Source organism: Ambystoma mexicanum, chromosome 13, assembly GCF_040938575.1.
Source record: "Ambystoma mexicanum isolate Mex_15411 chromosome 13, UKY_AmexF1_1, whole genome shotgun sequence".
Taxonomy (NCBI): Eukaryota; Metazoa; Chordata; class Amphibia; order Caudata; family Ambystomatidae; genus Ambystoma; species Ambystoma mexicanum.
The window spans coordinates 822,080,782-822,095,801 of NC_090938.1; the positions used below are offsets into that span (position 1 = coordinate 822,080,782).

General features: G+C 54.6%; 1 protein-coding gene across 1 annotated transcript in view; it reads left to right on the forward strand.

The window, feature by feature from the left end:
- Positions 1-4,644, forward strand: part of VARS2 (valyl-tRNA synthetase 2, mitochondrial) — a 266,584-nt gene extending 261,940 nt beyond the window's left edge. The window contains exon 30 of the mRNA XM_069635309.1: positions 3,176-4,644. Coding sequence (XP_069491410.1) covers positions 3,176-3,268 — 93 coding nt within the window. The 3' untranslated portion in view covers positions 3,269-4,644. The remainder of the gene's footprint in view (positions 1-3,175) is intronic.
- The last annotated feature ends 10,376 nt before the right edge of the window (positions 4,645-15,020 follow it).

A 15,020-nucleotide genomic window follows, 5' to 3' on the forward strand; every position in this document is an offset into this window, starting at 1 on the left:
CCCCCCAGTGCTGGGCTGTACAGCCCCTTCGATTCCACTACTAGGGCCCACACACAACCCTCGCAATGCCCCCCAGTGCTGGGCTGCACAGCCCCTTCCATTCCTCTACTAGGGCCCACACAAAACCCTTCCAATGCCCCCCAGTGCTGGGCTGCACAGCCCCTTCCATTCCTCTACTAGGGCTCACACACGACCCTTCCAATGCCCCCCAGTGCTGGGCTGCCCAGCCCTTTCCATTCCACTACTAGGGCCCACCCACACCCCTTCCAATGCCCCCCAGTGCTGGGCTGCACAGCCCCTTCCGTTCCACTACTAGGGCCCACACACAACCCTTCCAATGCCCCCCAGTGCTGGGCTGCACAGCCCCTTCCATTCCACTACTAGGGCCCACCCACAACCCTTCCAATGCCCCCAAGTGCTGGGCTGCCCAGCCCCTGCATTCCATTACTAGGGCCCGCACACAACCCTTCCAATGCCCCCCAGTGCTGGGCTGCCCAGCCCCTCCATTCCACTACTAGGGCCCACACACAAACCGTCCGATGCCCCCCCAGAGCCGGGCTGCACAGCCCCTTCCATTCCACTACTAGGGCCCACACACACCCCTACCAATGCCCCCCAGTGCTGGGCTGCACAGCCCCTTCCATTGCAGTACTAGGGCCCACATGCAGCCATTCCAATGCGCCCCAGTGCTGGGTTGCACAGCCCCTTCCATACCACTACTAGGGCTCACACACGACCCTTCCAATGCCCCCCAGTGCTGGGCTGCACAGCCCCTTCCATTCCTCTACTAGGGCCCACACACAACCCTTCCAATGCCCCCCAGAGCCGGGCTGCACAGCCCCTTCCATTCCTCTACTAGGGTCCACACACAACCCTTCCAATGCCCCCCAGTGCTGGGCTGCCCACCCCCTTCCATTCCACTACTAGGGCTCACACACAACCCTTCCAATGCCCCCCAGTGCTGGACTGCCCACCCCCTTCCATTCCACTACTAGGGCCCACCACACACAACCCTTCCAATGCCCCCTAGTGCTGGGCTGCACAGCCCCTTCCATTCCACTACTAGGGCCCACACACAACCCTTCCAATGCCCCCCAGTGCTGGGCTGCACAGCCCCTTCCATTCCACTACTAGGGCCCACACACAACGCTTCCAATGCCCCCCAGTGCTGGGCTGCACAGCCCCTTCCATACCACTACTAGGGCCCACACACAACCCTTCCAATGCGCCCCAGTGCTGGGCTGCACAGCCCCTTCCATTCCACTACTAGGGCCCGCACACAACCCTTCCAATGCCCCCCAGTGCTGGGCTCCCCATCCCCTTCCATTACACTACTAGGGCCCACACACAACCCTTCCAATGCCCCCCAGTGCTGTGCTGCACAGCCCCTTCCATTCCACTACTAGGGCCCACACACAACCCTTCCAATGCCCCCCATTGCTGGGCTGCACAGCCCCTTCCATTCCACTACTAGGGCCCACACACAACCCTTCCAAAGCCCCCGAGTGCTGGGCTGCACAGCCCCTCCCATTCCGCTACTAGGGCCCACACACAACCTTTCCAATGCCCCCCCCCAGTGCTGGGCTGCACAGCCCCTTCCATTCCACTACTAGGGCCCACCCACAACCCTTCCAATGCCCCCCAGTGCTGGGCTGCACAGCCCCTTCCCTTCCATTCCACTACTAGGGCCCACACACAACCCTTCCAATGCCCCCCAATGCTGGGCTGGACAGCCCCTTCCATTCCACTACTAGGGTCCGCACACAACCCTTCCAATGCCCCCCAGTGCTGTGCCGCACAGCCCCTTCCCTTCCACTACTAGGGTCCACACACAACCCCTCCAATGCCCCCCAGAGCTGGGCTGCACAGCCCCTTCAATTCCACTACTAGTGCCCACACACACCCCTTCCAATGCCCCCCAGTGCTGGGCTGCACAGCCTCTTCCATTCCACTACTAGGGCCCACACACAACCCTTCCAATGCCCCCAGTGCTGGGTCGCACAGCCCCTTCCATTCCACTACTAGGGCCCACACACAACCCTTCCAATGCCCCCCAGTGCTGTGCTGCACAGCCCCTTCCATTCCACTACTAGGGCCCACACACAACCCTTCCAATGCCCCCAGTGCTGGGCTGCACAGCCCCTTCCATTCCACTACTAGGGCCCACACATAACCCTTCCGATGCCCCCCAGTGCTGGGCTGCCCAGCCCCTTCCATTCCACTACTAGGGCCCGCACACAACCCTTCCAATGCCCCCCAGTGCTGGGCTGCACAGCCCCTTCCATTCCACTACTAGGGTCCACACACAACCCTTCCACTGCCCCCCAGGGCTGGGCTGCAGAGCCCCTTCCATTCCACTACTAGGGCCCACACACAACCCTTCCAATGCCCCCCAGTGCTGGGCTGCACAGCCCCTTCCATTCCACTACTAGGGGCCACACACACCCCTACCAATGCCCCCCAGTGCTGGGCTGCACAGCCCCTTCCATTGCAGTACTAGGGCCCACATGCAGCCATTCCAATGCCCTCCAGTGCTGGGCTGCACAGCCCCTTCCATTCCACTACTAGGGCTCACACACAACCCTTCCAATGCCCCCCAGTGCTGGGCTGCACAGCCCCTTCCATTCCACTACTAGGGTCCACACACAACCCTTCCACTGCCCCCCAGGGCTGGGCTGCAGAGCCCCTTCCATTCCACTACTAGGGCCCACACACAACCCTTCCAATGCCCCCCAGTGCTGGGCTGCACAGCCCCTTCCATTCCACTACTAGGGGCCACACACACCCCTACCAATGCCCCCCAGTGCTGGGCTGCACAGCCCCTTCCATTGCAGTACTAGGGCCCACATGCAGCCATTCCAATGCCCTCCAGTGCTGGGCTGCACAGCCCCTTCCATTCCACTACTAGGGCTCACACACAACCCTTCCAATGCCCCCCAGTGCTGGGCTGCCCACCCCCTTCCATTCCACTACTGAGGCGTTTCCAGGGCACTTCTGGTGCATCACAGTCCCGACGCTTAGTATGTCCTTCTATTTCACTTCCCTGATATTTTCACAGCTCTGCTAATGCACCTCGCACCTGACCAGGCACCCCCTTTGCTGCCTAGCACTGTGGCACTGTGACCCAGTGGGGCCTTGGTTTCCAGCTGATGGCTGTGTTCTTCTCCATTTCCAGATCTCAGCTCTGCAGAGAGATGTGCTGTGCATGAATCAAGCGGCCAAGAGCTTCCAGAAAATGTTAGCAGAGGAGGCTAAAGACGGTGTCTAGCGGAGATCCGGGGGTGCCCACTGCTTGCACACAGGCTCCTTAAGGTCTTACTGCCTCATTGAATCCAAGCCACTCCTGTCCATTTCTAGTGTGTCTTCGGTGCCCAGAATCCAGGGTGGTTCGATTCTCAGGACTGCCTGTGATGGTGAAGTCGGCCACACTGCATGGACACTCCTGCCTGGGCATACCTCAGTGGCTTACCCTCGTAAGTGAAGCACAGGGGCGACAGACCCTACATGATTGCAGCCTTCTGGGCAATGGCTTCAAAGCTCAGCAAACATACAAAGCCTTTTGAAAGAATTGCACAGACCCCAGGAGCAGCAGTGAGATGGGTATGGGAGCGAGGGTGACTAGGACACAGTGGGAATGATGGCATGGACTGGGAGGCATGGCACACAGGCACCTAGTGGGGCAGGTTGGATGAACTGGGGCTAGAGTGCCCAGGGCCTTCTGGGAGAGATGAGATGGGCGAGGGAGGTAGGGTGCCCAGGGCCTTCTGGGAGAGATGAGATGGACTGGGGAGGTAGGGTGCAAAGGGCCTTTTGGGGAGGCGGGCTGCACAGGGCCTGCTGGGGAAGGAGGATGGATTGGGGTTGCAGGGTCCACAGGGCCTGGTGGGGGAGGAGAGATGGATTGGGGAGGCAGTGTGCACAGGCCCTGGTGGGGGAGGAGATATGATTTGGGGAGGCAGGCTGCACAGGCCCCAGTGGGGGAGGAGAGATGGATTGGGGAGGCAGACTGCACAGGGCCTGGTGGGGGAGGAGATATGATTTGGGGAGGCGGGCTGCACAGGCCCCGGTGGGGGAGGAGAGATGGATTGGGGAGGCAGACTGCACAGGACCTGGTGGGCGAGGAGAGATGATTTGGGGAGGCGGGCTGCACAGGCCCCGGTGGGGGAGGAGAGATGATTTGGGGAGGCAGGCTGCACAGGGCCTGGTGTGGGAGGAGAGATGGATTGGGGAGGCAGGCTGCACAGGGCCTGGTGTGGGAGGAGAGATGATTTGGGGAGGCGGGCTGCACAGGGCATGGTGGGGGAGGAGAGATGATTTGGGGAGGCAGGCTGCACAGGGCCTGGTGTGGGAGGAGAGATGATTTGGGGAGGCAGGCTGCACAGGGCCTGGTGTGGGAGGAGAGATGATTTGGGGAGGCAGGCTGCACAGGGCCTGGTGTGGGAGGAGAGATGATTTGGGGAGGCAGGGTGCACAGACCCTGGTGGGGGAGGAGAGATGGATTGGGGAGGCAGTGTGCACAGGCCCCGGTGGGGGAGGAGAGATGGATTGGGGAGGCAGGGTTCACAGGGCCTGGTGGGGGAGGAGAGATGATTTGGGGAGGCAGGCTGCACAGGGCCCGGTGGGGGAGGAGAGATGATTTGGGGAGGCAGGGTGCACAGACCCTGGTGGGGGAGGAGAGATGATTTGGGGAGGCAGGCTACACAGGGCCTGGTGGGGGAGGAGAGATGATTTGGGGAGGCAGGCTACACAGGGCCTGGTGGGGGAGGAGAGATGATTTGGGGAGGCAGGCTGCACAGGGCCTGGTGTGGGAGGAGAGATGATTTGGGGAGGCAGGGTGCACAGACCCTGGTGGGGGAGGAGAGATGATTTGGGGAGGCGGGCTACACAGGGCCTGGTGGGGGAGGAGAGATGATTTGGGGAGGCGGGCTGCACAGGGCCTGGTGTGGGAGGAGAGATGATTTGGGGAGGCGGGCTGCACAGGGCCTGGTGGGGGAGGAGAGATGATTTGGGGAGGCGGGCAGCACAGGGCCTGGTGTGGGAGGAGAGATGGATTGGGGAGGCAGTGTGCACAGGCCCCGGTGGGGGAGGAGAGATGGATTGGGGAGGCAGGGTTCACAGGGCCTGGTGGGGGAGGAGAGATGATTTGGGGAGGCAGGCTGCACAGGGCCCGGTGGGGGAGGAGAGATGATTTGGGGAGGCAGGGTGCACAGACCCTGGTGGGGGAGGAGAGATGATTTGGGGAGGCAGGCTACACAGGGCCTGGTGGGGGAGGAGAGATGATTTGGGGAGGCAGGCTACACAGGGCCTGGTGGGGGAGGAGAGATGATTTGGGGAGGCAGGCTGCACAGGGCCTGGTGTGGGAGGAGAGATGATTTGGGGAGGCAGGGTGCACAGACCCTGGTGGGGGAGGAGAGATGATTTGGGGAGGCGGGCTACACAGGGCCTGGTGGGGGAGGAGAGATGATTTGGGGAGGCGGGCTGCACAGGGCCTGGTGTGGGAGGAGAGATGATTTGGGGAGGCGGGCTGCACAGGGCCTGGTGGGGGAGGAGAGATGATTTGGGGAGGCGGGCAGCACAGGGCCTGGTGTGGGAGGAGAGATGATTTGGGGAGGCGGGCTGCACAGGGCCTGGTGGGGGAGGAGAGATGATTTGGGGAGGCGGGCAGCACAGGGCCTGGTGTGGGAGGAGAGATGATTTGGGGAGGCGGGCTGCACAGGGCCTGGTGGGGGAGGAGAGATGATTTGGGGAGGCGGGCTGCACAGGGCCTGGTGGGGGAGGAGAGATGATTTGGGGAGGCGGGCTGCACAGGGCCTGGTGGGGGAGGAGAGATGATTTGGGGAGGCAGGCTACACAGGGCCTGGTGGGGGAGGAGAGATGATTTGTGGAGGCGGGCTACACAGGGCCTGGTGTGGGAGGAGAGATGATTTGGGGGGGGCGGGCTGCACAGGGCCTGGTGGGGGAGGAGAGATGATTTGGGGAGGCGGGCTGCACAGGGCCTGGTGTGGGAGGAGAGATGATTTGGGGAGGCAGGCTACACAGGGCCTGGTGGGGGGGGAGAGATGATTTGGGGAGGCAGGCTGCACAGGGCCTGGTGGGGGAGGAGAGATGATTTGGGGAGGCAGGCTGCACAGGGCCTGGTGTGGGAGGAGAGATGATTTGGGGAGGCAGGCTACACAGGGCCTGGTGGGGGAGGAGAGATGATTTGGGGAGGCAGGCTGCACAGGGCCTGGTGGGGGAGGAGAGATGATTTGTGGAGGCAGGCTGCACAGACCCTGGTGGGGGAGGAGAGATGGATTGGGGAGGCAGGGTGCACAGGCCCCGGTGGAGGAGGAGAGATGGATTGGGGAGGCAGGGTGCACGGACCCTTGTGGGGAAGGAGGATGGTTTGGAGAGGCAGAGCGTGCAGGGCCTTGTGAGAATGATGCAATGGACTGATGTTGCAACAAGCACAGAGCTGCGTGGGAGAGATGAGTTGCACTGGGGTGGCATGGCATGAGAGTGTCTGGCAGTGGAGATCCGATACGCAGGGTCTCGCGGATGAGCTTGGGAGACAGAGACCACAGGGCCTGGTGAGAATGATGGCATTGACTTGGTAGACAGGGCGCACAGGACTTTGGGGTTTGGTGTGAAGTAAAAAGGCATGCCTTCCCTCTCTTCCCCCACTGGTTATTGAGGTGAAACCCATGTTATATGATTCAGAAGATGTGCTCAGTCTGGTCTGTGTTTGATGGGGACAAAAGGGGGCACTGTAGCTGTACTGTGGCTCACAAAGGTGAAGATGAGGGGCAAGGACTGGGCAGAGGGAGTGGGTAACAGGATTTAGCAGAAGTGCCATCCCTGTGCACTGTGTTGAAATCGGTTGCTATAAATCCGTTGTTTAATGGGGGAAAGTGCAGTAATGGCCTCAGAACTGTGAAGCAAGGAGAGGTGCCTGTGACCCCAGAGATGTGGACCAGAACTCTGTGCCCTCATAAAGGCGCTGCGGAGTAGAATCAGTGACCTCTGTCCCAGAAATATGTAGTGTGTGTGCATCTGCTGAGCTGTGTACCAGGCAGGGGCACTGCAGTCCCCGAGTTGTGTAAGGGGCTTGGTTCGCACGGCAGCTGGGTAATGTGAATTAGGAGTGTATGTGACCCCTGACTTGCGTATGGGATGGGCCTGCTGATCCCAGGAATATTATGTAAGATGCGACACCCCAGCTTTGGGAAATGTATTGAACCATTCCTTGTTTTTAATAAAGATGCATTTTCCTTTCTTGAATGCCCTCTTTCCTCTGCGTGCAGGGGCCTCTCAATGATTCCCGCTTGCTCCGAGATACCTGGTTGGATCTGAGCTGGCCTGTCCTGCTGAAGGGACAGTTGTGTGTGGTCAATTTTGTGACTTTCTTTGATATGGCTTACATCATGATTTGCAGGAGATTCTGTTATTGGAGACTAATATTTCCGACATCCCTCACTTCCATTGTCGTTATCTGTCCTCTGATGTGCTCGTAAGGTATGGCATTGTAACTTTTCATGCACTCTACCTCCGATTCTTGGAGAAAATGATCCCCAATAAAACAAAATGGCAATTGTAATTTTCTATTTTCTGTCAAACTAGAATAAAAGGCCACATGATTTAAACCTCTGTGAGCTCCATTGTTCCCTTTTAGTGTCCATTATTAAATGCATCCTGGCACAGGGCACTTGTATATGTTACTTTATACTTACCCTCTGCAGGCACAAACTGCTTAAAAAAAGCCAAATGTGTACCATATTCCTCAGAGGAAATAACAACTGAGAATTCACCCTCTACGCTCCGTATCCATCTCAATGTACTACTTGGCCCTAATACTTAAGACCTTGCTAAGATGGCCGTCCCACATTGAGATCATAAGCTGTGCCCTTCTGCCTTAGCCTGCCCCCCCTCCCATTGGCTGGCCTGGTCCCTTTCATCCAATCCCAGCTACCGGGTGCCGTCTGTCTCACTAAGGCCCGAAACAAAGGCCCTGTCTGCTCCCTGTCCACTGCCTGGCCGGGCCTGAGGGGTCTGCCCCTTCACCCCACCGAATCAACTGGTGGCTGAAGTGTCCCGGTACTCTCTGAAGCCTACTGAAGACCTTGTGACACCTCCGACTTCCCCTCCTCACTCCGTCTCACCTGGACTTCCACTTCACTACTGGCTGCATTTGTTTTCATTTGCCCTGCTAATTTCTAACTTGCCTGTGCCCAGTGGCTGCATTGTGTTCATCTGTCAAGCTGTTCCTGTCCTGTTCCATCTCTTCTGCTTGCACCCACCGCCCCCCCATTGCCCACCATCTGGAAGGCTTTTAAGGATGGCAACCTTCTCCACCTCACCACTCTTGACTCTTGTTCAGCCGTCAAACACTCATATGACATTGGCCATCTCCTGGAAGAACTTGACCTTGACATGGTTCACGGCCAGCTCTGTCACAAGCTTTGACACTCTCCTTCCTGATGGCTACAAGATCCTCTCTGTGCCCATATCCAATCGTTCCGTTGGGGGTGTAGCCTTGATATTCCTGGAGTGGATTCCTACCTCTATCATTCCTATGCAGCCCTACTCCTCCATTGAATGCCTGGTCTGTAGGCTTTCTCTCTCACCTGGCCACTGTCTCACCGTGGCTACTATCTACCGGCCACCTGGTCAAATCTCCTCCTTCCTCTCTGAGTGGGCAGACCTCTCTTGCTCCCTCCTGGCCTCAACCACTCACCTCCTCCTCCTTGGTGAATTCAACATCCATCTAGATGCCTTCTGTCCCGGTATGGGACTCTTTCGTGACCTTTGCAACTCTCTCTCTCTCTCTCACTATTCTTCCTTCTGACTCGACTCACTCTGCAGGACACTCTCGATGTTCTGATCTCCTCAGACCTCCCCCTCTCTAACCCTCTCGCCACTCCTCTCTCCTGGAGCGATCACTCCCTCCTCTCCTCTCCTCTCATCTCTCTCTCTCTTCCCCCCAAACCAAGCCTACCCCAACACTGCCACCTACCTTCCTGGATATCCGGCCCATGAAGCGTGTGTCAGTTGAGGCTTTTGCCGCCACCTTCTCACCCCCTCCTCCCCTTTGGCTGACTCTCACCCTGACACAGCCCTTTCCATGCTCCACTCTGCTATCTCTGATACTCTCAATGCACTTGCCCCTGTCATGAGGATCCGCCTGAAGCCCAAAGCCAAGTGCAATTCCTGGTACGACTCCTATCTCATCATCCTCAAACGCGAGTGTAGGGTGGCTGAGAGGAAACGGTTGGCATCATGTACATCCTCTGAGAAACTGGCCTCACATACAAGCCCGCGTTTCTGCAGCATCTAACAACTCGGCCAAACTCTTTAAAATCTTCAAGGAGCTGGCCAATCCTGTCTCTACCTCTCCTGTTCCTTCTCAGGCCCTTTGCTCGGCTCTGGCCTCTCACTTCATCTCAAAAACCCAGGACATCCTGTCCACCATCTCAACTTCTGCTTCTCCCGACAGTCTCCTCACTTCCTCTGCCCCCCTGCGGCCAACCCCACTCTTCCCTGCCTTTCCTCTCTTCTCTCCCGACAAGGTTTCTAGACAAGTCAGATCTATTTTATTTATTTATTTAGTCATTTATATAGCGCCCAAAGCCTGAGGCATGTAGGCGCTTTAACTTATGAGATTGGTTACATTAGTTACTTACAGAGAAATATAGGATACAGTCATAGCATATTTGGACAAAGCCTCACCTAACGGGGGGTGCTATATCTGAGCATACAGTGTCAATCCGGTAAAATGTGGATAAGTTCTAAGCATACACTTAGGATGAGCCTCACCTCACCTCATGGTACGGGGTGCAATATCAAAGTATACAGTGTCAATCAGGTAAGAAGCTAATACGTTTTAAACATACACTTCGAGGAATTCTCACCTCATGGTATGGAATGCTGCAACTGCATTATCAAAGTGAGCAGTTATAGGAAGGTGGAGAACCTGTAAGGTGCAGGCTGGGGCAAGCTAGTAGACATTAGCATTAAAGTGCAGTAGGAAGGCAAACAAAATTATAGGTATGGTGGAGACAAGATCATGTTGTGGAATGAGTTACCAGCAAGTAGTGCGCGTAGTGGCATCTGAGGGATGGTATGAAAACCTCATAAGAACAGGTCCTTCCCTGTTCTTCCCAAACCATCAAGGACCACCTTGACACCCTCGCTCCAGCCTTGGCTGACTTCTGCAACCACTGTTTCGCTTCTGGAACCTTCCCCTACCCCCTGAAGCACACGTTTGCACCCTCTTCTCAAGGAACCCTCAGCCGACCCCGTCCCTTCCAGCTATCGCCCGATCTCGATCACTCCTTTCCTGGGCAAACTCCTGGAAAAGCTGGCCATCTCCCAGCTTAATCTTCACACTTAATCTGTTGGTTGCCTCCATAACCATCAGTCTGGCTTCAGAGCAACCAGAAGCATGGAAACTGCTCTCCTGAACATCCGTGAAGACCTGTTCTCTAACCTTGATTCTAATCTCCCCTCTGTTCTCATCCTACTTGATCTCTCCTCTGCCTTTGACACGGTCAACCATGCCATCCTGCTCAATTGGCATCCGGTTCAAAGTTACTTTTTTGACAGTCATAGTGTCGAAATACAAAGGCTTCGACACAAAAGCATTGAAAAAAGTTTTTCCGAATGCATGTTTTTTCTTTTTCTTTTTTGGGGGGTGTTCCCCCCACAAACCCCAGGTTTTTTTTTTTAAACCCACTAATTCTACTATATGAAACTGAAAAAAAAATGTACATTAGAAAAAATGCATTCAAATTTTTTTTTTTACGATTCTTTTGTTTCTAAATTATTGTATTTCAGAACTATTTTTTCGAAAAATTAACTGGACACCACCGGCTCCTTTTATGACCTGGGTATCACTGATCAGGCTCTTGCTTGGCTGACTTCTTTCCTCTCTAAGCGACCCTCCCAGGTCCAACTTGGGTCCTTCCTCTCCTCTATCTCTCTCTACCTGTGGTGTTCCCCTGGGGTCTAACCTTTCTCCCTGGTTGTTCGACCAATACCTGGCACCTCTCGCCCACTGCATTGCTGCTCTCTGCTCTAACTTCCCATGCTATGCGGGTGACACCCAGCTCGCTTTCCAACTCCCCTCTGATGCCTCTGCTCCCTCTCTCATCCCTGTATGTCTGCTATCCAGGAGTGGTGTGCCGCCAATGATCTCTGCCTGAATGCTAGCAAAACTGAGATCCTCCTCATCGGCACACCTGCACCCCTCTTTCCCTTCACTCTCTGCTGGCCTCCCTTGGCTCTCTGCCTGCTCCCACCTGTGAGGCTAAGAACCTCAGGGTTATCTTTGAGTCCACACTCTCCTTCTCTCCTCACATTTCCGACATCTCTAAGAAGTCAAACTACCAACTGCACCTCCTCAGAGGTATTCTTCCTTTCCACTCCTTCCCCCAGAAGCTCACTGTCATTAGAGCTCTGGTTCTCTCTAGGCTGGACTACTGCAACAGCCTCTTTTCTAAATCTGCCTGCTTCTACTCTCTGCCCTCTGCAACTCATCCAGAACAGGACTGCGAGACTTGTCCTTGGCCTCAAGCCCAGGGATCGTACCTCTTCAGGACTGAAATCTCTGCACTGGCTCCCAGTGGCGGCGAGGATCAAGTTCAAGACCCTTTGCATTGTCCACAAGGCTTTCTGGGGCCTGGGACCAAAATATCTCCAGCTTTCTCTTCTGAAGTATCTTCCTACTCGAACACTTCACTCCTCCACCTCCAACTCCTTGAGGGTCAGTCGCTTTTCCAAGCAACGGGCTGGGAGCAGATCTCTCTTTCTGTTGGCTCCTCCCTCTTGAACATCCTCCCTGCCCCTCTGAAACTTGAGCAGAACCATCTCTGGTTCTGGAAGCAGCTCAAGACCTTCCTCTTTGCTTCTGCCTTCTTTCTTCCTCTTCCCTGCTGATCTCCTGCCTGATACTGCGCTGCCACCTGGCAACCCTGCACTTGGGGCTATCTGCAGCCCTACATTCCCCCTACCTGCACTATCTAACACTTGCTGGCTGCACTTAACCCCTACTCTGCCACTTGCTGGCCGCCCTTGTTTTCCATATTTCGATCCTATGTTCTGTGCTTGCCCCTCCTCCCCTTCCCCTGGCACTTCTCCCCTTTCCTCGCCCCTGCACTTGCACAATCTCAGTGTTACTAGGCCTAGTAAAATTGGTGTCTTGTCCCCCCCCTTGTTCCCTTCCCCTGCCTCGTTGCGCCTTGAAACGCATGTGTATAGGAGCGCTATAAATAAAATATCATATAATTTCTATGATTTGTTTCAACTTATCCAGTATCGCCGTTTCCAGCCAAGTGCCTTGATAGATATGCAGCCATAATGTGGGTGCTCGCCTTCCTTCCTATTCTTTACTTAGAGCCTGTGGTGGCACAGAGTCTGCACTAATTCAGGTTTTGAACCACACCATGTGGGTGGATGGCGGCCGTTAACTGTGCTTGGAGCACGTTTAAGACCTGTTCAGTTGTGGGATTAGAGGGCTGCTTCCAGAGGTTGTTCGTAGTGGGTCATACACGGTTGATTCAGTTGGGTCCATCCAGTTTGAGCCCCACCCCCATGCTGTGTGGTGGGCCTCAAGTTTCAGTACTGTTGCCCATGTATTCGCTACTGGACTTAGTGGAATGGTCGGGCATCGCCATTCGTCACTACACATTTGACACACGTGTATATCTTGGTAGGCAAAGAAAAATGGTCTGGGGGGTTGCCCAGAGCAATGCCAGTGGTTAAGATTAATTCTAAAACTTCCAGCCATCACCTCTTGGTTTTTGCTTTGTCACCCCGAGTGGGACAGCTATGCCCAGACGTGGGTCCCGTGCCTGCTGGGCCTAGAGACCCAAGCTACTCCTCACTGATGAGGCCCAACTAGGCCGAAACATGTTTGGGGATGCTTGTGGTCTCGTGCAGAAGGGATGTGACCTAGCAGTTTGGCTGGACTGACCCTTTTGGGGTGGGACCAAGCCTGATTTGCATATGGTCTTTCCCCTTCTGTAATGGCTTGGCAGGCGAAGAGCAATGGTCTGGAGGGTTGCCTAGAGCAATGCCAGTGGTTATGATTAATTCAAAACCTTCCAGCCATCACCTTTCTGTTTTGCTAAAGTCACCCCGAGTGGGACGGGTATGCCCAGACGTGGGTCCCGTGCCTGCTGGGCCTAGAGACCCAAGCTACTCCTCACTGATGAGGCCCAACAAGGCTGAAACATGTTTGGGGATGCTTGTGGTATCATGCAGAAGGGATGTGACCTAGCAGTTCGGGCTGGACTGCCCCTTTTGGGTTGGGACCAAGCATGACTAGCATATGGTCTTTCCCCTTCTGTAATGGCTTTGCAGGCGTAGAGCAATGGTCTGGAGGGTTGCCCAGAGCAATGCCAGTGGTTAGGATCACTTCCACACCTTCCAGCCATCACCTCTTTGCTTTTGCTTTGATAACAGCTTTCAAATATTCCTACTTGTTTAAGGCGCAGGTCAATGTCGGATATTATCACAATGACACCATTTTTATCATACCTTGCTTGCCTCCACCCCAGAAGGCCAACCTTGGGCCTTGACAGGTTTTGTGGCAGAGATTACTGCAATTCCCGATGCAAGGATCCAGAGAGAGTTGGAGCTCTGCACTTTGACAGAAGATATCTCTCCCCTTTGGAGCCACCGGACATGTTTACTATTAGTCAGCAATGTGTTGTGGGCGTAACCCCATAAATCCCAGAAACCAGTTCTTCCTGCCCCTCTGTAAATGATCACCATGGCATGTCCTCAATAACTTCCCTGCCCAGATGCATCAGTAAACAGAATGCATTTACATTTGCAATATAGTGCCTCTTTACACTCATGAAAAAGAGCACGCAAAACATGTTCTCACACTTTTATATAGCATCTGTGTAGACTTAGTCCTTTGTAGAGGTGATACAAGACATTAGATATAGTGTAGTCATAGAGTAAGCCTTTCCCGTTCTATGCAATCGTGTGCTTGAATATCCTCCTAGCACTGTGCTTTTCCCGCCCTATTCACATCTAGAAATATTAAGCTTTTATGCAATCCATAGTATGCATAGCCATTTAAAATATGAGACAGGAAAACCTTAAGGATCTACTCACATTATGCTTCTGGAAAAGGCAAGCTGTTAGTCATTTTTGCCACATCAGCCGATTACATGGGACGGATAAAGTGATACCAAAATACCAGGGCTTCTACAGGCTCTAGCCTAAAAGCAGTCCAAAGCCATCAATCAAATACAGAAGAAAACAGCAGCAGTCCTCTGGGTCGGTTTTTCTCTTCCATCTTAACCTGGACAGAAGAGGCGCAGGTTTTGAAGTGTGCTGTGACTGAACTTGTATCATCACTTGGCTCAATGTGTCCCAACACATGTGAACAACTAAGAAGCTAACATGACAGAAATAGCATGGTAAGCCAACACGCTTGGTCAAGACCATGACACATGATTAAAAAAAGGTCAACATTAAATTCAAGCTCCTGAACAGCCTGGAACAAGAATACAATTGAATTGACACCCCTCAATAATTTAGGGCTAGGGGATTGAAGTACATTACCCTGAAATTCTATAAGAAAAACTTCCCCCGCTAAAATCCAGTTCTGCTAGCTCAGTTTCTCAATGCACGTGGATCATGTGTTCGGGATCTCCTGTATAGCTCCAACCATTCCAGAGAGCGGTATATAGCGGTGAATTAGGCCTTCTAGCAGCCAACCCTAGCTTGCCCCTTTCTGAAAGATCAATGGGCCCGGTGCAGGTAAAATGCTGCGGTATCGCCCTCTATCACTGCACTGCCAAAATGATTTTGGCAAAAAGTTGGAGGTGAATCGCTGACTTTCTGCCATATTTCGGCAGAATTGCTGCTGCAGTAATTCTGCCAAAATCCCCCATGGAGTGCTATAATATCGCCGGACCAGGTGGCCGTACCGATAATACAGTTTGGTGGTATCTCAGATTTACCGCCCAGATACCACCAAACCCATAATGAGGCCCATAATGTCTTCATCCTGTTTAGGCTCCCGT